Source organism: Saccostrea cucullata, unplaced genomic scaffold (assembly GCF_032062105.1).
Source record: "Saccostrea cucullata isolate Sc308-1 unplaced genomic scaffold, CSIRO_AGI_Scuc_v1 ctg3901, whole genome shotgun sequence".
Taxonomy (NCBI): Eukaryota; Metazoa; Mollusca; class Bivalvia; order Ostreida; family Ostreidae; genus Saccostrea; species Saccostrea cuccullata.
Genome location: NW_026931955.1, coordinates 1 through 24,891, shown reverse-complemented (window position 1 = coordinate 24,891; position 24,891 = coordinate 1). Strand labels below are relative to the sequence as shown.

Below are 24,891 nucleotides of genomic sequence, written 5' to 3'. Positions count from 1 at the left end.
GATTTGGAGCTCTAAATCTGTCTTGTATCTGGACAACTGACGTTCAAATCTTTGATGATCATTAAAAAGTCCCTAGTTAAATATTTGTAAAAATTGAAAAATAAATTTTGAAATTTTAGCTGAAACTGTGTTCATGTCCCTTTAAAGGACAGGAAATGAGAAAATAAAGATCAAAACTAGGTTGCATGTTTCCTCAAAGCAACTTTGATTATTATAAGTAAAAACAATTCATTGTTGTAAATCTTGAATAAATGTTTATTAAAATCGTATAAAAGAAGTTTCGTTAATGATAAATAAAAGCATTCATCAATACCGATTCTTCAAGAAACAAGTGCAATTTCTTAAAGGGGGGACCTATGTCGTTCAACGTCAAAGCAGCGTTATGTGACGTCACAATAGCGAACGTTTGATTTTTTTTTTTACCTGTTGACTTTTGCAAATGTGATATAGGCATAACATTGTTATTAATTAATAACATACACATTTTACAAAAAAAAATTATTCAACACTAATAACAGTTTTATTTGCTTTATGAAGTTTGTTAATATCAGAATTTTCTTCCTTTGGTAGATACTTCATAGCAATTTCAGTTGTGAAGAAATACCTCGATGATATGCTGATATACAGTTGTATGTGCAAAAAGATTTAAGATAAAATTTAGCAAAGAAAGCGGCTTAAACTGGGGAAATATTTTAATTTTATGCTTACCATTTATTGTATTTTTTTGGATAAAACTAAACAAAAATTAGAAATGTGCTTGTACCTATATTTGCTTATTGATTTGTTGTACTGTACATGTAGAATTTATTGCATAAAGTCATTCCTAGGTTCTAATAGGTGTTGGTTGTTGACGTGGAAAGGGGGGGGGGGGGGGCAGAAAGATTAGAATGAAGAAGAAAAGAATTAAACTGTTTAAATGTTTCTAATCAAAACAAATACTCATTTTTCGCAAATGTTTGTCAGTGCTAACTTATCTCTTTTTTAGTGCAGAAAGGTCAATATTTATGACACAAGAGTACAAAAATAAAAGAAAATGTCTTATTTCTCGTTTATTTTATCATAAAGGTATACTTTTTTCCTTGCTAAAATCAAGAGATGAATCGTTTCTTTCAAAAAATATGAATTACGACTTTTCACACAAAGACTTTTTAAAATATTACCTGTTATGCATGTCGGAATTGTAAAAAATACGACAAGAAAAAACAGGATGATACTTACACGTACTAGACAACATTGCTAACGCACCACCTAATGAAAATAATATTTTACTTTTCAAAACTTGTTTACGATGTATTTGATATAGTATTCTGTTACAAAATTAAAAAATAAATCATTTAAATGTCTTATTTGATAAATTACTACAATGTTAACTGAAGTGTGACCATTTCAAAGAAAACCTGAAAATCGTGTTCATACTAATTTGGAGGGATAAATTTCTAATTTTTACTTTGCATTTTTGTTTTTTATGTTTGTACAAATTAGAAAATCAGAAAAAAATTATACAGTATGCGGCATTTGATCCTAGGTGAACGTGATGAAACAGACAGTTTGGTGTCTGCAGGCAGTACCCTTGGAAAGATATGAAAAATTAAAACAAGGAAAACAATATTTATTCTTCTGGTGAAAAATTGTTGCAAATAGATCAGTTAACATAAAAATGTTCACTCTAGATAGCCAAGCCATTAAGTAAACACCACTTCACAACTTAAATGTCGTTCCACAAAATTGAGGCAACCGGAAGTTGAGTGGACTGGGTCTGGACACGAATGCATTAGATGATTAGCAAGCGATATAATAGTCAATCGCTGCATATTATTTGATTTTTTAAATTGAAGACTGTTTCTGGTGTAACCTCAAGGACCATCATCTGTAATTGGCAGTGCATATATCTGGGCAAAAAGAGGTACGCAATGCATGTCGGGAAATTGGTTTTGGGTAAGAAGGTCATTTCGGGTTTTTGTTCTGACATCAAAACATTTGAAAATCACACTGTATTGATAAATATGGCCTTTTATATATACTAATACCGTTTAGGCAAATGTTCAATTCACAAAGGAGAATTATCAGTGGTGCGTTAGCAATTTTGTCTAGTGTACATTGTGCCCCTTTATAATTTTTCATGCGAGATGAATTCAATGAAGTTGCCTTCATTTTAAAGATACAAGTCAATTAAATTAAATACATGTTGATTTCGAATGTGATTTGACATTTTTGGTTCTTTTAGCACGTATTTAGAGTACAACAATAATGTCTGAAAATAATCTATTTTTAGCAATTCACACTGTTTTTGCACGTGCTCCTGTGTAAAAATAAGCATATTAAGGTATTGTTTTTAATATCTAAAATTTAAGAGCAAGTGGTCAGGAAATGTCAAAGTTTTGAAAATTCCACACAAAGACTTTTCAGACATAGGTCCCTCCTTAAAACATTATATACATTGTATAACAAATTTATTGATTTTTATTTATTTATTTTATTTTTTTTTTTGCGTTCCTCATTTCTTTGCTAACATATGCATAAAGTAAACAAGCAATTAGATAAAAAAAAAAGAGAGAGAGAAACTTAATTGACATCTTTTCTTTACTCAACTTTTCTACATTTTAAATATTTGAATATGTGTTGGATAAGGAAGATTCAGAAAGAAAAAGAGAGTTCCATATAGAATATATTGGAAAACTCTGAAGTATTTTAAAACACATCTAAATTATTATGTTAAGTTCAGAAGTTATGGGCAAGATTTAAAAAAATGAATTTTCTTGAACAAAGGGTCCAAGTTCCAAATGTCAAATAAATATATTTTGATGATTGTTAAAAAGAAATAGTAACAATTTTAACTATGGTTCATAGAAGGGGAGTTATAAAATGACATTAATGATTTTCTAAACATGTTTCTACAAATAGTTAGATGTTATTTAAAAACTGGATCATTTTATTTAGGAAATTTTAATACTTGTTTGATAAAGGTAGAGTTTTTTTTATCACTTAATCAAAATTCAAAAAATTAAAAAAAGAAAGTAATTGTGAAGGACATGCCTAAGTGATGAAAGGCAAGAAAGAAGGCCAATGGCATATGGTTCAAACTCAACTGTAGTACTTGATATATTTAGTTTTCTCTCTCAATAAGGTGCTTTATCTGTACTGTATTTCGATTGGACCTGCTGCAATTTGTTCGCACTTGCGCATTTTGATTCCAATCCAGTGGGAGAATGATTTTTATCCACAAAGCATGACATAAACCGGATATGAGCTATTATATATGTTTTAATGCTCAAAGTTCAATTTAACCTTAATTGAAAAGGTTAAAGTATAATTTATTCAGTATAAGATACATGGATCATTTTCAGGTTTTACTGTCAAGTACATTTGTTCTAAAATGCATCATCTTCTTTCCATTTTAATAAGTAATTTACCAACTGTGCTGTAATGAGAAAAATCATATGCTATCCCAATGGGTGACGTTCCAAATACATCACTTCTATTCACAGATGCTCCCTTTTCAAGCAAAAAAGAAACAAGTTCATTGTCGCCTTTCATACTCGCTAAAAACAGAGGTGTTCTACCCCAGATGTCAACAGCGTTTACCTCTGCACCGTGGGATATCAATGAAGAAATTATTTTCATATGTGACCAGTCTATCTCTATATAATAAAGTAAATCGGGATGTGTAATGTAGTTATACCGTTCCATGCATGCGATCCAGAGAGGAGATATTCCATAAACGGAACAAATGTTTACTTTTGCATCATGAGACAGTAACAAACAAACGATATCTGAGTAATCTCTTTGGCAAGCAATCCATAAAGGTGTAAAGTTTCCTTTACTGCGTATATTTACGTCTATATCGCATGATAAAAGCAGTTTTGCAATTTCCAGCATATTGTTTAAACATGCATGATGCAATGCAGATAGACCCTCGTTGTCTTTCTTTTCAAGATAAGTTTTATTTGAGTTTTTTGAAAGTATTTCCTTAACAACTGCCACAGGATTTGATTTTTCGAAGGAAAACTTATCGGTCTCCTTAAACACTGATATTGGGGCATTAAAAACAAAAACATCATCGACGGTGCATGAGCAAATCAATGCTGTATAATGATTAGCCTTGGATGTATACATGTATGAAGCCCCATGTGATAGTAACACAGAAACAACTTTCGAATATCCATTAAAGCAAGCGACCATTAAAGATGTCAATTTTTCACCGCCAATCTCATGCCAGCGGTCTACTGATGCACCTCTTAATAATAATAAATTAGCGACTTCGTGATACCCATTACAACAAGCTATAAATAAAGGAGATATTCCATATCCTGGGGCAACACAGACAATTGCATCAGAAGTTCTACTAACCAAAAAACGCTTTAGTAATTTGATGCCTGACCGCTCTATAAACTTTTCAGCCTTTCCTATATCTTCCTGCGTACACAAGTCATTAGAAAGTTCATCCACTGACTTCGAAGAAGTTTGCAATAAAATGTCAACTATTTCGATATGCCCCTTTGCACAGGCAACTTTTAAAGGTGTCCAGCCAAATATATCACAAGCGTCAATATTAGCACCTTTCATTAGCAGCATCTGTACAATAGATAAATGACCCCGACCACTTGCTGCAAGTAAAGGAGTCCTCTTTTCTTTATCACATTCATTAACATTCACATCTCGTTTTAGGAGTAGCTCAACATTGTTTACATGACCTTCTAAACTTGCTGTATATAAAAGTTTTTCAATCAGGCGTGTCAAGTGTATTTTTGATAGATCAGCTCTAGAAAAAAGGTTGTTGAGAAGCATATCAACAACCAAACAATGTCCTTTTGCACAAGCCCTTATGACGCCGTTCATAACATGACTAGTCGACAGTGTTTCATCTCTTAAAAAGTGCTCTATTATATCAACATACCCATGGATACATGCTATTTCTATAGCAGTAATAAGACAAGGCTGCAAATAACCTTGTTTAGGAGAACATATGTTCTCTAGGACCGAGACATCAAATTTTGAATTACCAGTGAACGAAAACGCTTCCATAAAATAATTTGCTACCTTTACATTTCCTTTAATGCATCCGATCGTGAAACCCGATAAATGTATTATTTTACAGTTGCAGCGGTGAACAAAAAGTTGAGTTAGTAATGCACTACTGTTGCAAATAAAACACATTTGATTCCTTTTGACTATTTTTTTATATATGAAATGAATCATTTCTAGATTATCTCCAAAGGACGAGAGGACCAATGTTGCATGTTGACTGTTTTGTATTTGATTTTTAACTTTTGTTTCTGTTATGTCATACGACTTTTTAAACATTGTGAACCATCCAAAGCCAATCAACCAGAACGTAAATGATAGGGGTCTTAGGAGTTCTTCACGCATATGGAATATGTCATAAAAGGTTTCTTTATATGGCAAAGAATCGAGAACAGCAATAATTCTGTTATATCTATGGATACCATCTAAGACAACCTTCGGGTTTTGTTGTTTGTTAATGGATTTCAATAGTTGTCCTAACATATTTTCTTTTTTTAAATATGTATATAATTGCTCTTCAAGTTCAGGATTAGGAAAAAATGGGTTTCTAAATGTTACAAGCCAATCCTTCGTTGATAAATCAATGCTGACTCTTTCTATGAAACTGTTGAGGTCTTTTCCATTCAGAATTATGAAAAAATCATCTTCGGTATTGTCACCAGGTAATCGTCCCTTTGGTCTTACACGGTCGCGAATGAACGAATCACTTGCGTATTTTGCAAGAATAGGAAATCCCGATTTGGAACAAAAATGAAAAGCAATGATATCTCTAATAATGGTGTGATGAAAATCATATTCATCTTCACCAACTTTGCACAAATATGTGTCGTTCATCGCAATAATAGTTTGTCGTATAAGTTCATGTGACGTTCCCGATTCTAAAGTACATTTGTCTAGAATGCTTTTAAATCCTCCCTCTACATTCGCATTCGAATTTTCTGGAAATCTGCATTTGAAAACTAGACAAAATATCAAAACAAAATAAGACATTTTGTTTTCAAGATACATCCTTTCAATTTCACTAAGAAAATGTTTAAATGGAAAGTTAAAAAACTTTTGGGGGCTTTGCTTGCTTTGGGCACACATTCTACAGAGCAATGGGAAACTGTCAAATTGCATGATCAATGTTTCTGTCAAGGAAAATTTTTCTGGATTCTCTCTCAATAGATTTTGAAATATGTGTTTTCTTTCCAAAACTTTAAGACAGTTCTCCTGGCTTTGAGCATTTATGCATTTAACATCCGATAAAAAACTTGGAAACCTATCATTTTTTGTTAAAAATGATCTACAAGATATTAAAATTTTACTGTTTTCCTTTTTATTTCTGTTTCCTTCAGCATGATCAGGATGTGGGGAATCTTCTTTGTCGGCATTTTTTTCAACAAAATTATGCTCTATTATAATTTTCCATCTTATTAAGTAGTTTTTTAATTCTTCCCATTGTCGCACGCGGAATTCGTCCAAAGAATAAACACCTAAAGCATCATCGACTACAAAGACTTGTTTTTCGTCGCCTAAGTAATATTGTTTTATTTCCATTGGACTCATGGCTGGTATAATATCATATCCTTTGTTCTTTAGAGTTAGGGCAATGTGGCACATTGTAGCAGTTTTTCCTGATCCCGAGTTTCCAGTTATCATTACGAAGTTTTCCAATGTTGCTGCTTGTAAAGCATTCCTCGAAAATGCTGTTTCGTAAAAGGTTTCATCTTCTTTCATCCAACTTTGCAATTCATCATTAATATCACCTAAAAATAGATTTGTCTCCAAAATCATATCACAAAAAAGTGTGACTGCATACACTAACTCACTTCAAAAAAGATATTTATTACAGAATTTTTCACAGACATTCAATTTATAACATTGTGACTACAGTGTATCCACGTCTCCGAATTATCAAGGGAAAAGATAAGTTCCAGCCCGAAGAATAAAACCATTTTTCACATATCACTTTTTATATAGTTACCAGGCTTATTCCAGAAGATTTTTATATTGCTGTGGGAAACCTTAGACGCTTAACTTGGACGTCTTACTGCCATCAAAACTTGTTTAGTTACCAAATTAATTTTTGCATGATTTAGGATTCCAGGTGGGGTTTTTTTCTTTTTATTTGCATTTTCGGGCAATATGCACATTTGATAAAAACATTATAAAATAACTTCATTATATTTTTCCATTGGAGTTTTGATTATATTTTAAAAGACCAGGTTGTGAGGGGATTTTCTAAAAAAAAATAAAAATAAAAAAAGGATCTATGGGTGTTTTAAAAATATACAATACCAACAGAAAATGTTAAAAAAAATATAGTACTCATATGATAACCATCTTTCTAGAAGACAGACCTTGATACTTTATGCCATACAGGGCCTCAGAGAAAAAAGTATGTTGCTGACAGTAAAACGTTGCTCCTTTTTCGACATAAAAATGACATTTAATTGAAAACTACTACTAATGTTCCTACTGAAATACCGGTAATACATGTTTAAAAAAAAGTGATTAATTCAGCATCACTACATTTATATTGATAAGATTGTTATGTGTTTTTCATTTTTGCAAAATATCCTTACATGAATACTGCCTAACTTTATCTTGACACAGCAAAGTCGGGACATGTTTGCTAAAAAACCCTGTATGTCATAAAATCATAAATTTAGACATTTCCTATGTGTTATGGACTAATGAAGTAACGTTTTTACTATATATCAACGATTAAAGAGAATTCATTTGTGCTTTTTAGCTCACCTGAGCTGAAAGCTCAAGTGAGCTTTTCTGATCACATTTTGTCCGGCGTCCGTCTGTTTTACCGCTTGTCCGTCTGTCTGTAAACTTTTCACATTTTCGACTTCTCCGCAAGAACTGCTGGGCCAATTTCAACCAAACTTGCCAAAAAGTATAATTGGGTAAAGGGGATTCAAATTTGTTTAAATGAACGGCCACGCCTTCATTCAAGGGGAGAAAATTGGGAATTACTGAAAATTTGGTGGCATATTTTAAAAATCTTCTTCTCAAGAACCACAGTGCCAGGAAAGATGAAACGTATGGGGAAACATCCTCAGTAAGTGTAGATTCTAGTTTGTTCAAATCATTACCCCCGGGGGTAGGGCGGGGCAAAATGGCCGACCTAAGTTTTTCATAGAAATATATAGGAAAATTCTTTAAAAATCTTCTTCTCAAGAATGACAAAGCCATAATTCATCATATTTATTTGAAAACATGTTCAGGTAGTGTAGATTTAACTGTGTTCAAATCATTACCCCCGGGGGTAGGGCTGGGCCAAAATGGCCGACCAAACTTTAACATAGAAATATATAGGAAAATTCCTTAAAAATCCTTTTCTCAAGAATGACAAAGCCATAATTCATCATATTTATATGGAAGCATATTCAGGTCGTGTAGATTTAAATTTGTTCAAATCATTACTCCCGGGGGTAGCGCTGGGCCAAAATGGCCGACCAAACTTTTACATAGAAATATATAGGAAAATTCCTTAAAAATCTTCTAAAAAATGATATAGCCATAATTCATCATATACATATGGAAGCATGTTCAGGTAGTGTAGTTTCAAGTTTGTTCAAATTATGACCCCCCGGGTTAGGGCGGGGAAAAATGGCCGACCAAAGTTTTTAAAGATTAATATAGGAAAATTCTTTAAAAATCATTTTCTAAAAAAATAGCAAAACCATGATTGGTCATTAGACTACTTTTGGATTTAAACTTTTCAAGAAAAAGCCATTTTCTACTTTTTCCTACCCTAAGTGCACAGGTGAGCAATTTGGCCCATGGGCCTCTTGTTTATTTTTTTTTTATTTAGGACAGTTATGTTGGTTTGAGAGTTGTTGTGATTTGGGCCTTATTCATATACGAGGGGTTATCAAAAAGTTCGTGGACTAGCGTCATAAAATTAAAACCGCTTTAGGAACATCAGTGAATTTTAAAATATCTAGTTAACATCATCTTTTCTATCTATAGAATAAACCACAAATCATAAATTTTATTTTTTAATAAATTAGTAATGTTTTTGTAAGCAATGGTATGCCCAGGCGGCGCAACCTCAAAAACGACGTTTTTGCGACGTATGTGTAACTGAGAAAAACTCTTCTGATTTGATCATTTGACATCCAAAAATCCCCTTAATTTAGGTATGTGTCTGGACACAATTGTTTCATAAAATATGAAATTTCACTTCATTTTGGAAGTTCTATGAATTTTTACTGGAAATTTTACACGGAAAGACCAAACAAATGAGGCTTTGAAAATGACGCCAAAAGGGGCAGGGGTTTCCGTTTCTAACATTCTATAAAGTTTTGCCCCTAAAAAACTTGAATAGACCTAACATTTGTTGAAACTGGCTACAGAGAAATGATATACATCCCGAGTACTTGTATTTTTATGTCAAAAAGATTCAGGGAGAAAAAGGATACTAAGTTAATGTCGACTTGCAGTCAAGTTGTGAATTAAAATCAATCACGTCAATAAATGACGTTGATCATGTGTTGTAGATATTGGACTCCCCAAAGCAAAATATTCTTGCACAATCAAGCGAGGATCTCTCCTAATGTATTAATCCATTTGGAATATTATATTCCTTGAAGGCCACTGTTCTTGACATTGTAAAATCATATAAACAAGGCGGGTTTAAGTCTGTACTCATGCAGCTCCTGGAATTCTCATCAAAAATGTGTATTAGGTAGAAGAAGCGGACATTGAAAACAATGACGTTGTAGAACGTCATGAGAATAAACGACGACAGTGCCGGGTGATCATAGAATGTCGTTTTCAATTTATAATAATTTGGCAAATATAGGACATATCAGGCAAAAATTTTCAACAATTCTTTATTTTTTGTTGTTTTATGTTCCATATAAACTTCGAAAGCACAGCCTACATAGAACTAATTTTATAGCTTCAGTCCACGAACTTTTTGATGACCCCTCGTATTGTTCTTGGAATATCTTGCACTTTATACTTACGTCTTATATTAGATTGCACAGGATCTTTTAGCTCTCTCAAAACCTGATGGAGCGTGGCCATTACTTCACCGAATGTTTCTTGAATAAGCTGGATTTTTTCAGCTAATTCATTTGGCGTCGCAATCTTGATATTCTTGATTTCATCATTAAATGCGCCTTTTCCTAAACGCTGTATGGCCTGTAAAAATAATATTTTAAATAAACTGCATACCTTATTCATATTTTTAGGGATGGCAATCGATTACAGAATTGCTAATTATAATTAATCGGTTAACCACAGGACGTTCCGACCGATTAACCGGTTAGTCGTATCTAGATGTTCATTTTGACTTTTCTTCATATACACAAGAAGGCTAAAAAAGACATCAGCAGTTTTATTCTGTTAATTATCTTGATCTCGATGTGCATAAGAGTATATTTTTTTTAATTTCACTATACAAAAAAAAATGAAGAAAACCATGAATCTTGCCTGAGAATCAGACATAGATAATTTTCCAACGCAGATGTGAAAGAAGTTTATTCTGCATTATCACCATAATTAAAAATATGTCTGAACTCTCACTTTATTTACACTTTTTTCCTAATAGTAATATGACATAACTTAATAGATAACGGCAAAATATAAACATACTTATTTAAAGTGCTAAATGGTGATGTTTTACTATCATTTAAAAATCACATGCAGGGCAGTTGGGTTAACCACATGATGTTTTAAAAACAGCAATTAACACTTTACAAACTGACCAATTACCCCATGACCCCAACCAGGAGAGCTATAAATACTTTACATGTAAAATTATTTAATTACAAGCTATGTTATTATGCTAAATGATTTTTAAGCAGTGGCTTCCTTTCTAAAAAGTGAATTTTAAAGGAAATATGTTAAAATTTACATATATTTTTCCCCCAAATAACCGATTACGGGTTTTCTGATCGATTAGCGTCGTTCCGACCGATGGATTAATCGATTAACCGGTTAAGAATTGCCATCCCTAATATTTTTCAATATTCATTGCTTTTGTATATTATATTGCTGTTTGTGCAGATGTTTTCAGGACCAAATGTAAACAAGTTTTGTTGGCTATCCTATGAAAATAAAGGACTAATTATTATTAATATTATTATAATTATTATTATTTATTGGTTTGTTCATGAGAACCTATAACAACATGCTTGAAATATATTAAAAATCTTAAGTACATCGACCAGGAAGAATTTAATAAATTCGAATTACAATTTCCATATCCTTCCATAGTTTGTCAAAATTGTCTTTGGTTAATTTCCCATCATGGTTATGAGCAAGTACATTTCGAATATTCCAAATTCTCAATAAGTCTGCTCCTTGGGAAGAATCGATAAATGACGGTTCCCTGTCCCATCCGTTCATAGGCGCCGGAATTTTTGTAAAATTTCGGAGCAGGAATATAAGAAGTGTAATGTCCAGTTCATCTGGATTAACATCTTTTCCTGCATGAAAGAATAATACCATTTCAAATAACTGAAAATTTAATTTGAATATCAGTGAATATATTTGCTACTCTAAAAAGTATTCATTGGTTTATATGTGTGCTTATTTAGTTCTTATAACACGATTTATAATTAAGATCTGCTTTCTTATGTTAAGCTCAAGAAACTAGAAAAGTATATTTTTAGGTTTGTAATATGCTGCAGCATTACCTCTAGAAATTTAACTTAACTTTTGTTTCAAAGTGTATGTGAATTGTTTTAAAATGAAATTAATGATGAACTTCATTTCAGCGTCTTTCCCTACTTTATAGTATTTACTACATTAAATATTCCATAGACTAGTTTGTCTGTAGTTAAGAACTTTAAACGATGACAAAATCTAAGGGGCAAAGTTGTCCGTTACCATACCCGTCCTTTCTGTCAGAAACATTTTTTTAAGTGACTTTGGAAAACTACGATTACCTGAATCTGGAAAAAAGGCTTGTTTCATATGTCTTTGAAAGCCCTTTACTCTTTCAAGCTCCACATTTTTGGACTTCATCTCTTGAGTAAGGATGTTATTGTCAGGATGTTTTGAAACAAAAAAATTTCTCACAGCTTTCGGTGCGACAGCATATATAACATATACTGCGCGTAGAAAGTTAGTGTGTTCTACTTGCATAGAATTCATCTTTACGTCGATCTATAACGCACTACAGTGAGAAAAATAATATACGTACTACATCAGCTGTACATGTATTTGGCTAATTTGAGTTTTTGAATTCAACAAAAAAACATCTGTGTATTAAGGACTCTTTCTACACAAGTGCAAAATGTTTTAAGACATTGAGAAAATTATATTGAATAAATAAATATTGAGCTTATCTATTCAATTTTCAGTGTAATTGGGGAGTAGCATTTATCCCCACGGTTGTTTACTTCTATTGTGAAAATACTTGTAAATAATCAGGGATGGGGTAATGGTAATGTGTAATGGTAATTGACTGTAATTAATTACAAATTTCGATGTAATTGAAAGTAATGTGTAATTGACCAAATTTTCAATTACAAGTAATGGTAATTTAATTAATTACTTTCCAAAAAAGCATGTAATTCACAATTACTTTTCAATTACATTCAATTACACTGGTTTTAAATAAATAAAAGATAGTCTCCTTTCCCTCAATTTCATAAACATTATCTATGAAAGGTAAACAACTCATATTTTGGACCAAAAATTTTAAAAGTTAAATTTAAAAAAAAAAACTTCCCTTTTTATGTCAATGTTGTTTAAATACAATGCCCCTTTCATTAAAAAAAATTAATTCAAATTAATCTTTATAAAGTTTACAAATAAAATTTATATTTTTTAATTAAAGGATTAAAAATTAATTAATCCATATAAAAATAAGAAGTCCAATGGCTTCTAATCCTTTTGTTGGCCATATCTTCAGCTTGTGTTGAAAGTTATTAACAGGTGCTAATTAGTGTCCTGAGGTCATATACTTATTCCTAAATAAACATTTTTCACACCTTTGACTTTGTCTGTTGGTGTTTTTATAGTCATACTCTTTGACTTTAAATTGTAGTATGGCACAGAATAAGTCAAATACCCACTTTTTGAGGGTAACCTATGATGCTGAAATAAGGAAGTATAAAGGCAAATTAAAGCATCAAAAGTACATTTAGCATAAATCTATCACTTGTTTATCTTAAAGTTTGAAAATAATTTCAAAATTTAAACACATGAATTATGGTAAAATCATCTTTAAATTTTTTTTCTAGTCAGTATCTACATGTATGCGTTCTTCTCACAAATACCCAAGTGGAAAGAATTTTCAGCATGGCAGGAAAATCTTCAAATTTAATAGATACCCCAGTATTAGGTTAGTGGACACAGTATTTGAAAAATGTCTGAAGATTTTAATAATATTATTGAAAAAAATGTTGTAAAATAATCTGTTTTAAATGTAAAGGAATATACATGACTTTTAGCTTTTATACGTCTATGAATGTAATTTGTAATTTAATTAATTACATTTGCAAAGTAATTGTAATTTAATTAATTACATTTCAAAATCCATGTAATGGTAATGGTAATTTAATTGAAGGTTTTGGGAAAGTAATTGTAATTTAATTAATTAATTTCCTATGTAATTGACCCCATCCCTTTAAATAATATGATCAATTTATTTTTCATGGCCTATTAAAATGTCAAAAATTCTTGTATTGGTTAAAAATTTCTATTTTCATTGACAATTTATTTCTAAGGGCATATCACTCTAACTGTAGAAAAATACTATAAAATCAGAACTCTTTAGTGTGCAGTGTAGAGAGGGTTCTTAAAACGTTAAAAGTAAGAAGAATCTTACATACTTAAATTTCAGCGTTACTTGAAGATAAACATATGGATCTTATGACGAATGGATCTTTAATTTCTGAACTCGGAAATGTAGCATAATGAAGTAACTGAAATAAAAATATATCTTCATGAGTTATATAGCTATATATATCTTTAATGAAATATGTTGTATCGAACAAAATCAAGATAAAGTGCAATTAAACAATTTAATTTGGAGAATTTGTGTCCCCCGCTTAGGTTAAAAAAGGAGCATGTACAACCCGGGTGGGGTTCGGATTCCCAATGAAATTTTAGATTATTAATTAACCTTATACATGTACATCAAAGGGAAAAAATGCCAATATATGGATATATATTTGATTGCTTATTCTTTATTAGGTGTATAGAAGATTCTTTAACTGATAAAGAATATTTATCACACTGTAATGATGATTTTATGAGTTTGTACAAGCCAGATGTCATAACTTTTTAATTTCACATGCTGAATTCTATCGTTTAATAAAAAAAACTACTTTAAAAAAAACAACGGATTATCCTTGATTCGTACCCGGGCCTCTCACTTTTCAAGAGAAAGACATACCTCTGCACCGAGGAACCACTTGATTACAGCGTAAATTGTTTGCAAACATTAGGTCACATACATGTATATATTCATGTTCGATAAAATATTGATATTGTCAAAATTTTACACAATACATGATGCCTGCCTTTACTAAACAGTTCAAATCGATATTATAAGAATAGAAAGTCCGTATTATACGAAGTATCGTTCCACATAACCCTTTGCTAAAAATGGTGCCAATTAAGTGACAATAAATAAAAATAAAACAAACGGGCGGGAAACTTTGAGAGGGATTAGAGAGGCCCTAGGGAGTTTTGGTATGAACTTTCAATGAAAAAGCTCAAAATCATGAGATATCGCCTGGAAACATAAGTGTTACATACATACGAATGTATAAATTTACGACCTTGAAATTTGACCTTTTGACCTCAAAATCATCAGAGTCTTCCTTAGGCCCTTTAACCTCAAAATCAATAGGGTTCCTCTTAGGCCATAGGGGGTTGCCATGCAAAATTCATATTTTGCTCAAAGCTCAAAGGAAACGAAAGCGATACAGACATAGAAATGCAAACAGACGAACAGACAGATCAAAATTAATATCCCCCACCTTCAGTGAAAGCGAGGGATAATAATACAGATCAAGAGCATAACCTGAATATAATTATTGACCTTAAAAACATTAGAGGTGAGATCAGGTGCCCCTTACTGTGTGCTCCGTATCAAGTTCGGAAAAAGGATATATATATATATACCGGTATATATATCAGTGTGAAAATATGTCAGCATATGACACTCTGGACTGGACTTCAACCTGTTTTATCAGTCAGCTAAGTGATTTGGCTGATAAAACATTATCTTTATCTTTAAATGAAAGCATGTGACTTCTGGACTTTATCATCAGGTGATTTCTACCAAACAAAGTACTGCATATTTATTACCTTTTTATGCGCCCTGATCGATAGGTCAGGGACGTATATTGTTTTGTCCTGTTTGTCTGTAAACTTTAACCTTCTCACTAACTTTTGAACCATGGAAGACAGAGACTTCATTTTTGGTATCCATACTCCACTAATGAAGCTCTTTCCAATGACGCCAGGATGAATGACCTTGTGACCTTGACTGTGACCTATATGCTAAAAATAGCTTTTTCGAACTTTTTAGCCGCCGGGCGCATAGCGTTTCACAAAGTTTAACACTTCTTGTTTTATATCAATTATGCAGAGATTATTATAGATACTTGAGCTAGTGGATTTCAATGTTCAAAAATGATAAAATGGTCATCTAAGATGATAATCCTTGGCGATCAGGACTTACAATAACCCACGTAACGTTTGTAAAAATTCAAACAATTATCATTGATGATAATTTCTTAACGAGGTTGGGTTGAGGGGAGGGTTACACTATTTTACAGAATCATTTAACGCTGGAAAGGTTTAGTACTCAATGGTTTTTAACAAATAAGTGAAAAATTCAGAGTGTAAGAATATCCAAACAATTATTTAAAAAAGATTACCCACGTTTGTTTGAATTTTTACGTGAAACCTGAATCCATTGCTTGCAACACGAAATTTAAAAACTTAACTAGATACCTTTGACCAAAAACGAAAATGTCTTCAAAAAGTATAGAAGAGAAGAAGGTGCGTTTAAAGTTAATCCTTTTTCATCAACGACAGCGGTCTTGTTGGAAGGCCGTTTAATTTAATGGTCTTAAAGGTACTTGGACACACATTTGGGGGTGATTTTTTCTGAACAATATTACGACTTATATATTTTAATAGCATTTCACACAAAAATTAATTAAAAATCTTATTTCATTTAAAAGTAATTTAAACTTTAAATTTTTTGGCGGGTTTGATTGACACAACCTTGCACTTTCACAAATTTTAAGTTTATTCTTAATACTTAGGGAAAGTGGCAATCTTGTTGTGTATAAATGAAAAATATTAATGCTATAATCCAGAAAAATCAGAGTAGAAATTTTCGAAAGCAAAACAAACACAATATATTCTCAGTCTGTGCAGTTGTGGTGAGCAGACTTTGACGGCTGAACGCACCCAGTGAACCGTAAACAATCAACAATAACAGAGCTCCTACCCTGTTTACAAAAACTGTGTCCAAAACACGGGTGTGATCGATTTGCACACAAGATTTAGTTCAGAATGACAATACTTGTGAAGGAATTTTGCTTTGTAACATTTCTACTCTGAAAAAAATATTATTTTTCTGGATTAAAGTTTTAAAATATTTTTTTCATTAATACACAAAGAGATTGCCACTTTAACGAAGGATTAAGAATAAAAATAAAATTTGTGAAGGTGCAAGGATGTGTCAATCAAACCCGCCAATTAAAAAATTTGAAGTTTTAATAACTTTTAAATAAAAAAATATTTTTAATTAATTTTTGTGTGAAATGCTTTTAAAATATGTAATTCATGATATTATACAGATAATATTAACTTCAAATCTGTGTCCACGTACCTTTAATGGAATCTAGATTAAAATTTGATAGATTAGATTATAAAACGCCCCTTCTACTCTTCTATTTATATATACCTTTCGGATGAGACCTTAAAAACCGAGGTCCCGTGTCGCAGTAGGTAATGGCACGATAAAGATCCATCACTGCTCAATGGCCCTGAGTGCCTAGTAAAGGTCAAAATTTTGAAGCCCTTCACCGGCATACGGTGTCGTCTCCATATGAGTGGAAATTTTTCGAGAGGGACTTAAAAATAATATACAGTAAATCAATCTATGTATATACTTTTCGAAGATATTAAATTGCATTTTGAACAAAGGCATTTTGTTGACATTGTTTAGGTTTTGAAATTGATTTGACAATCCTCCATGATTTAAAATAATAATTCCGAGCTCGGGCCACACCAGTTTAATTTCTGTTGTTCGTCTGACATTTGATGAAAAAAGTACGAGTGGGCTAGCGGTTAAATCATAATATTATTACTTTTTTGAAGGGAAAATTTTAAGACGGGGCGTGAAAAAATTGTAGCGGACAATTATATATATACATGTATATATATATATATATATATATTTTTTTTTTTGATTTGCAGAGTTAGTAGATTAAAGTACGATAAATAGAGCGGAAATACAACAGAAAACGGCACAGAATTCCAATGGTGCGGGAATTTCAAATTAATATTATCTGTATAGTTTTGTTTAAATAAGAGCGCGTGGGTCCGACGAACAATGAATTTTATTGATGTGGCCTCGAGAGAAAATAAAATGATCTGTCAATGAAAAACATTTTGGGAGGTTACACTTTTTAGGGGACTAGCCCTTCGTTTACTGGAATATGCCAGATCCTACAGTATGATTCTGTATGTTTCTTCTTTTTGAAAGGTGTCTTTATTCTACACATATTTAAAACGTTAATACGAAGAAAGAAAAAGATATACAAATAATAGTAAATGCATGTACTTACAATATAACGATGATGTAAATTACGCTTTTTGCAGATGCATCTGTGGTCTTCTGTCACTGATATCTAATCTAAAATGATCAGTCATGCGACTGCTTTATTTTAAAACCTTATGTCAAATGCACATGCTATTCGGATACACTGATAAGTAGATATACTGCATCAATTGATTCTCTTTCTAATGATTATTTTTTGTTGATATTTCTGTTTTAATATTTTCAATTGAAGGAAGATTTCTTGTATCATTCTTCTTTTTCTTTAAATTCTTAAGAAGAAAATATTAGTCAATAAAGGCATCACTGATATTAAGTTTGACCGTAATATTTAACTATCATTGACGGTCAGGTCAGGGTCACTGCCTATTATCTGGATATTAAGAAGAAATATTACTGTTGGCAATCACATCATACCTATTTTTATTTCAACAGACTTAGTGGGGGTTTTTTTGGCCTAAAAAGATCTCACCAAAAAGGTTTTATCAAATTAAACTTCCAAATTGCGATAAATACTTGAACCATTATAGACATGGGCTATTCCAAATCGTATCTCTTTTTTTTTCTTATTTGTAAGGTATATTAATTATTTTAAAATGTTTTTATAATTATAGTTAAATTCTTCTTTTTTTTCACTTATGATGAAACAGTCATATTAAGTAAAAAATGTTTTGAATGACAAAAGTTTTATGTTTTCTTTTCATTTTTTTTTAATCGGAAGCTTTTAAAACCTATCAAGTTTGTCGTTTGTTTATAATTTCATATTTATTGTATTTTATTTAAAACCTAAGTCCAAAGTTATTGATTTCAGTCAATTCAGAAAGTTACATTAAGTCTTCAATTGTTTAAAATTTTTAAAATTTATTAATCTGCAGTAGTTTGAAGAAGCACAAATTGCGAGAGCATGATCTATGTACAAACAATTTCTCAGTAAACGAGACAAACAAGATGTGTCTGTGAAACACTATGCACCTGGCGGCAACAAAGTTAAAAAATATATTTTTAGCAAATAGGACACAGTGAAGGTCACAAGGTCATTGATCTTGGTGTCATTTGAAATAACTTGATTAGTGAAGTACATGTATGCATACCAAATATGAAGTCTCTATCACTCATGGTTCAAAACTTATTGTGAAGGTTCAAAAAAGCTATTTTTAGCATATCGGACACAGTCAAGGTCACAAGGTCATTGACCTTGGTGTCTCGTGAAAGGACTTCACTAGCGGAGTATGCATATTAAGGATATATTAAGTCTCCATTTTTCCTCGTTCAAAAGTTCTGGCGAAGGTTTAAGTTTGTCGACAAAAAAGTTAAATGATAGCGGATTCCAGTAAATGCCTGGGTCACATTTAAACCGATGGTTGGGCGACTAAATTTTTCCTGGTCTTGTTGTCTGAAAAAAAAACATGATCGATCGACACGAGTGTCGGGCGACACGGAGCAGTCACATTAATTCCTAGGAACGCCGATGACTTGGATAAATAACACACAAAAATCTTTTTTCTTTAATATATTCAGAATATATTCAGAAAGGTGATGTGAGTAATGCTTGCAATGCAAAGTGGCAGAATTATGCAAGATTGTACATGTAGCTCAATGTTAAAAATGTGTGCGCATTTTGTTTATCAACCTAGTTTATCAACTTTGAAACTTATGAAGTTAAGCTCATTTTTGTGAATTTGGCATGCTATAGAAATATTTTTCCTGAGACAATTTAAAATTTTATTTTGGTTTCATAACTCATAAGGATTTAAATAACATATAAATTAATCATAATTACACATTTTAGCACCAAAATTATTTTTTCAAAAGGCAGCTTATATTGCTTTAACAGTCATGAAGGAGAAACTTCAAGAGTGATGTACAACAATATATTCAAGAAGTAATGTAAATTAGATGTGGGTGTTCATGAATTCCTTCAGGATAAATTGAAATCACTAGATTTCACCAAAATCAACAGCTTTTTTTTTTAAACCCACGCTTTTTGATATGATTAACAGCTGATTTTTTTTTTCAATAAAAAATTAAATCGTAAACTTAATTACCTTGTCATGAAATTATTTTGTCAAAAATCAATCTGATTGCACACACATGTACTCTGAAATTGACATGAAAAAGACCGTTGTGTTTCTAATTGACAATATCTATGTCAATTTTGGAGACCAGATCTTCCAACAATCTATTGCAATTCCAATGGTACCGATTACACACCATTATTAAAAGACCTATTTTTGTATTCATATGAAGCAGAATTTGGGCAAAATTTTATGCCTGAAAAGAAGAAAACACTTGCTGTGATCTTCAACTCAACATTTAGATATATCGACGACATATTGTCAATTATCAATGGTAATTTCCATCCTTAGGTTAATACGATATATATTGTGAGCTTGAGATAAAAGAAACTACATGCAGAGTCTGACACATCTGTTTCATATTTAAATTGTATTTATATCGTTTACCGTCCTTCTCAAGAATTTTTCACTCCTTTTACTTGAAAGGACGCTAATGGTAATTTCTACCACGATTATCGTAAACATGAAAGGAAACCGCCGGACATTATTCTCCAATAAATCACGAACGTCATCAAAAAATTATCAGATCAGAAACACGTATCAAATCTTAACAATTCAAATGCATGTTTGGCTGTAGAATGAAATACTTGTTTAGACCGCATCGATGTGTCGTCTTTTGCAGTATAAACACTGTAAATTGCATCAAGTTGCTGATGAATGTCGGTTTTTATAGCTAAGCGGGGCTATTCCACGGACCTCCCTACACATTAAACAACGTGATTTTAGCAGTAAAACAGGAACATGATTTTGTTATTGTATATTCCTTTTTAACTGATCAATACATATTACGAACATATTTGTAATTTAAAAAGGCTATTTTTAATGTAACGAAAGCTCAAATCGTCTACATTCTATGTGCAGGTAAGCAAACAAATTTTACCTCTGGTGTTAAATGAAACAGCGTAATCGAGACATGGTGACCTAATTCGTTTCTCTATAGAGGAAACGATAATCCCTAATTTAGCGTTTGTACCATACTTGGTAGAATAGAAATAAAGTCCTTGTTGTCGTGAATGATGCAGAATAACCTCCTCGGTCTCGAAATGTTGTTTGAAATATAAAAGCCTCGGCTAGCGCCTCGGCTTTTATCTTTCAAACAACATTTCTCGACCTCGGAGGTTATTCTGCAACATTCACGAAAACGCAGACTTTATTTCTTAAACAAATGCAAGTTGACGAAACAAGAAATTTAGCTGTGTCCTTTAAAATCATCATTTCATTAAATCTATGATCGATAGGCAAATGTAACACTTAACAATTTGGTGATTTGGTATATTGAAATTTAATATTTTTGTTCAAAAATCTGAATTTTTAAATTTCCAAGCAGGTTTTAGAATTATAATTTTTTTTTTAATGTTGTAGTTTGAACTTTTGAGTTTTTTTATCTACCATTTGTTTAGAAAGTTTACGCTTAACAATCTAAAGTTCAGAACAGTTTTTACGACTTTTGATTTTTCAAAATTTACTTCCATCTTCTAAATTTCAACTTTCAAAACGTTTTGGATTTTTTGAAATTTAAAACTTTGATTCAAACATTCAAATTTCAAAAAACCAAAACACTTGGAGTTTTTAGATATTTACCTGAAATATCCAAAATATCAAATTCCCAACCTGGTTTGAATTTTGAGACTATTTCAAAAACACTTTTGGTTAAGCAAAAGTGTTTTTTGATAGTTAGAATATTAAACTGGTATTCCAAATTCAAATTGGGTTTGGAAATTTAATATTTTGGATATTTAAAGTAAAATTCTAAAACTCAGTGTTCAGGTATTTGAAATTAGAATATTCGAATCAAGTTTCCAAATTTCTACACATCTAAAACGTTTCAAAGTTGGATTTTAAAGCTAATTCTAAATAATCAAAAGACGAAAAAATTACTTAACTATAGATTGTTGAGTGCAAAGAAGATGGGGGGATGATGGGGGCAAAATGACTATGCGTCAGATATTTTAAGAAATCACATTTGATATGTAAATGCACCTTTCAATTAAAATTTATGAAATTATGAGGAAAAAATTCTGAAAGAAAAATAAATCTCATTAAAAATTGTCATTTATAAAAATTTTTAGATGGTATACGTGCACGGGTGTCGAACCCCAGCAAAAAAAAAATACCAAAGTATCATACTTCTTTGAGACTAACGCGCTAACCACTATGCTCAATGGCCCATGATGATAAGGGGCATTTAAATCATCTTTGTGATATAACCCTTGACTTACTGGACTTGAAGTATTTCTCGGAAAGATCTGAATGTTTTGTAATAAAAGTGTACTTTTAATGTATAGTGGGTCTTCCCTCCACTTTTTTGTAAACCAAATAATATATATTTTATACGAAACTTTTTAGGATTATCTTTAAAAAAAACGGAGCGAAGACCCACTTATATTGAAAAATTTTGTTAAAGTATGAAAAAATGATTTTTTAAGTCTGTGTATGCTTTTTCATAGGCAAATATTTTTAGTCTTTGTGAGATTTTTGTAAGTTATAGAGATTGTACATTAAGTATACTTTAATATTAGACGAAGTATGAAAATTTAGATATAATTGAGATTAAATTTTTCATTTCTTATCTCTGGCGCTATATAGGCATTCTGCCCACCTTATCCCCCACATCTTCTTTCTGGAAAAAACGGTATATTAAAAGCTCAAAATTTAATATATAAAAATCGTTTTTTTGAAATTTGAATTTTTAACATTTAAGATAAAAATCTAAAATATCAAAATTTTAAAACCTGTTTGGAAATTTGAAAATTTGGATTTTTGAACAAAAACATTATACCAAATCAGTTTGAGTTTTTGAAAGTTGGATATTTGAACTAATTCTAAAACTCTAAATCATTTTCGAAATTTGAATTGTTAAGTATTATACGGACAGTCGATACAATGAGCTTGTCAGCAAGTACAATTTATCACAGAGTCAAATGCTGATTGACGTTTTTCATGCTGATTGATGTTCCAGTGTTTATGCACTGTATTGACGACGGAATTTTTCCCTTTTTTTACCGATCATGACAAGGAGCACACGGCGGGTGTTACTGGTCGGCAGGGAATGCACACTCCTCCATGGCACCTGATCCAACCTTTGATGATATTGAGGTCTGTGTTTCTTCCGTTCGTGTTTTGAATTGTTTTACGGACTTGGATATTGAATACTGTTCGTTTTTAAAACTGATTTTTTATCTGAAGTTAAAAATGTAGAAATGCCAATTTGCATACTACGAACAGGATATTTTTTTTATTCCTAAGAATGCTACTGAACAAAAAGTTAATGTTACATTTTTAATCCTATGGTCGTTATAATGATTTTATTAACAAATGCATGAACATGTATTAAATATTTACCTATCATTGAATCGTATATGGCTGATTTGTTTAATTATGTGTAAATTCATACAGATTGTTAGTACTTTTTTGTATACGGCATTTGAGTACAAAATGTACCATACATCTAACGAATCATTTCATTAAGATCACAGTAGATGTTACTGGGTAGCAGGGGATGCATACTTCTCCTAGACACCTTGTCACTCTTTTAGAATTTTCCAGTTGTCAGTGTTGTACGTATGCCCTACTCACGAATTTTCTCTTTAGATCAATCACTGTTCGGTACTTCTTTTTGTAAAAAATAAAAATAAATGTAAATAAGGTCACAAATATTTATCAATATTAATGTCATCTATCATTCTTATGAGTAAATGTTTGGCTATCTACCTTCAAAAAATATTAAATTCTGGTTGCATTTTAAAGTCCGATTTTTATGAGAAAAAGGGTGGTTTGAACTAGATACATACATTGTATTTTATTGTTAAAATGTTACAACAAAAGGATTGGACACAAGTTCTTAAAACTTAGGACGTCCTCTCCTTTATAAGAAATAACTACACAAAGTATTGTTCAAAAATTAATTTACACAGGAACCAAAGGTGAATAAGATTATATAACATACAATGTAGGTGATGCACCCATATACAAAATTGAATTGATGTTCATATGGACAAACAAATCTAAATACATTACTCAAAAACGACCAGATCTCTTGATAAACAAACTGCTCAATCATTTAAAAATAAACTTTCATTTTCAGAAATATTGATCGAATTGTCTCCCCATGATAGAACAGCAATGCATGGTAAATCTACATATTTCTTAGTACTAAAAGATACATGCAGCTTTGGTTTTCAAGGGATTATATTTTAATAATCAGTGTTTAGACCACCGCTCAAGTTGATTTAAATAAATATTCAATCCTAATTGAATTTCATGTATATTTTCATGTATATGTTTATATATAAACGTAAGAAAAGTACAATCTTCTTGCATAGAACAAAAAATGTTTTGAGATATAGTACACTCTTACATTTTTTGTTAAAATGAAAAAGGGGAGTATTGATCCACACTTCAGCTGCAGGTTCCTGTGCATGAACAGGATAAATCAAAGTAGAAAACAACTAGAGCCGAGCTCGTTGCAAAGCAACGAGTAGGTCTTCCGTCCTGTTTGACCGGAAGTAATTTTTATTAAAAAAAAAAAAAAAGAGTAATGAAGTTCAAAAATGGGTTAATCCTCCAAATCTATGTTAAGTATAGCAAAATTAAGCCATTCTTTGGTACTTCCGGTTTGACCAGAAGTGACGACGACGGACGGAAAATTAAAATTTAAGCTTCTAGTGAGACATGTTACCCAAAAACCTGTCAAAAACGGCAAAATATGCATTTTCTGACTACTTCCGGTTCGACCGGAAGTGACATCGCCGGACGTATTTTAACGACCCCATTAGATAAAGCTTGATATTTTGAACAACTTTGCTTCTTTGATGCATAACAAATTCTCAATACTTTTTTGAGATATCTGGAAAAAAATTTGGCCCCTCTAGGTCCCTTAATTTAGGGGTCAGCCCTTTTTCAACATATAATTTGAAAGATCTTAATTCTGCACAAATTATGTTCTATATATTTTAACAAAATATTTTTAGTTTAGAAGATAAAAAAAAATATGAGTAATTTTTAAGCGTTCTAATTTTTGACCCC

At 31.5% G+C, this 24,891-nt stretch overlaps 1 protein-coding gene across 1 annotated transcript; it reads right to left on the bottom strand.

Annotated features, from left to right (window-relative positions):
• Window positions 1-3,378: 3,378 nt before the first annotated feature.
• On the bottom strand, window positions 3,379-12,000 carry LOC134234104 (ankyrin repeat domain-containing protein 50-like). The gene is made up of 5 exons (XM_062716168.1): window positions 11,922-12,000; window positions 11,227-11,459; window positions 9,993-10,170; window positions 6,498-6,770; window positions 3,379-4,703 (listed from the first exon to the last, which is right to left on the bottom strand). Exons 1-5 carry the CDS (start codon window positions 11,998-12,000, stop codon window positions 3,379-3,381), a joined length of 2,088 nt encoding a protein of 695 aa, XP_062572152.1.
• Window positions 12,001-24,891: the final 12,891 nt, after the last annotated feature.

Excerpts from the sequence above, each read along its gene's own strand:
- LOC134234104 (XM_062716168.1), bottom strand. The coding sequence starts at position 12,000 with ATGAAGTCCAAAAATGTGGAGCTTGAAAGAGTAAAGGGCTTTCAAAGA. Across the intron at positions 6,771-9,992 it reads TGTGCAATCTAATATAAGAC|GTGATATTAATGATGAATTG; the intron begins GTAAGTATAAAG and ends ATCTATTTTTAG. Across the intron at positions 4,704-6,497 it reads TGTAGTCGATGATGCTTTAG|CAAGTTTAGAAGGTCATGTA; the intron begins GTGTTTATTCTT and ends TTTTATATACAG.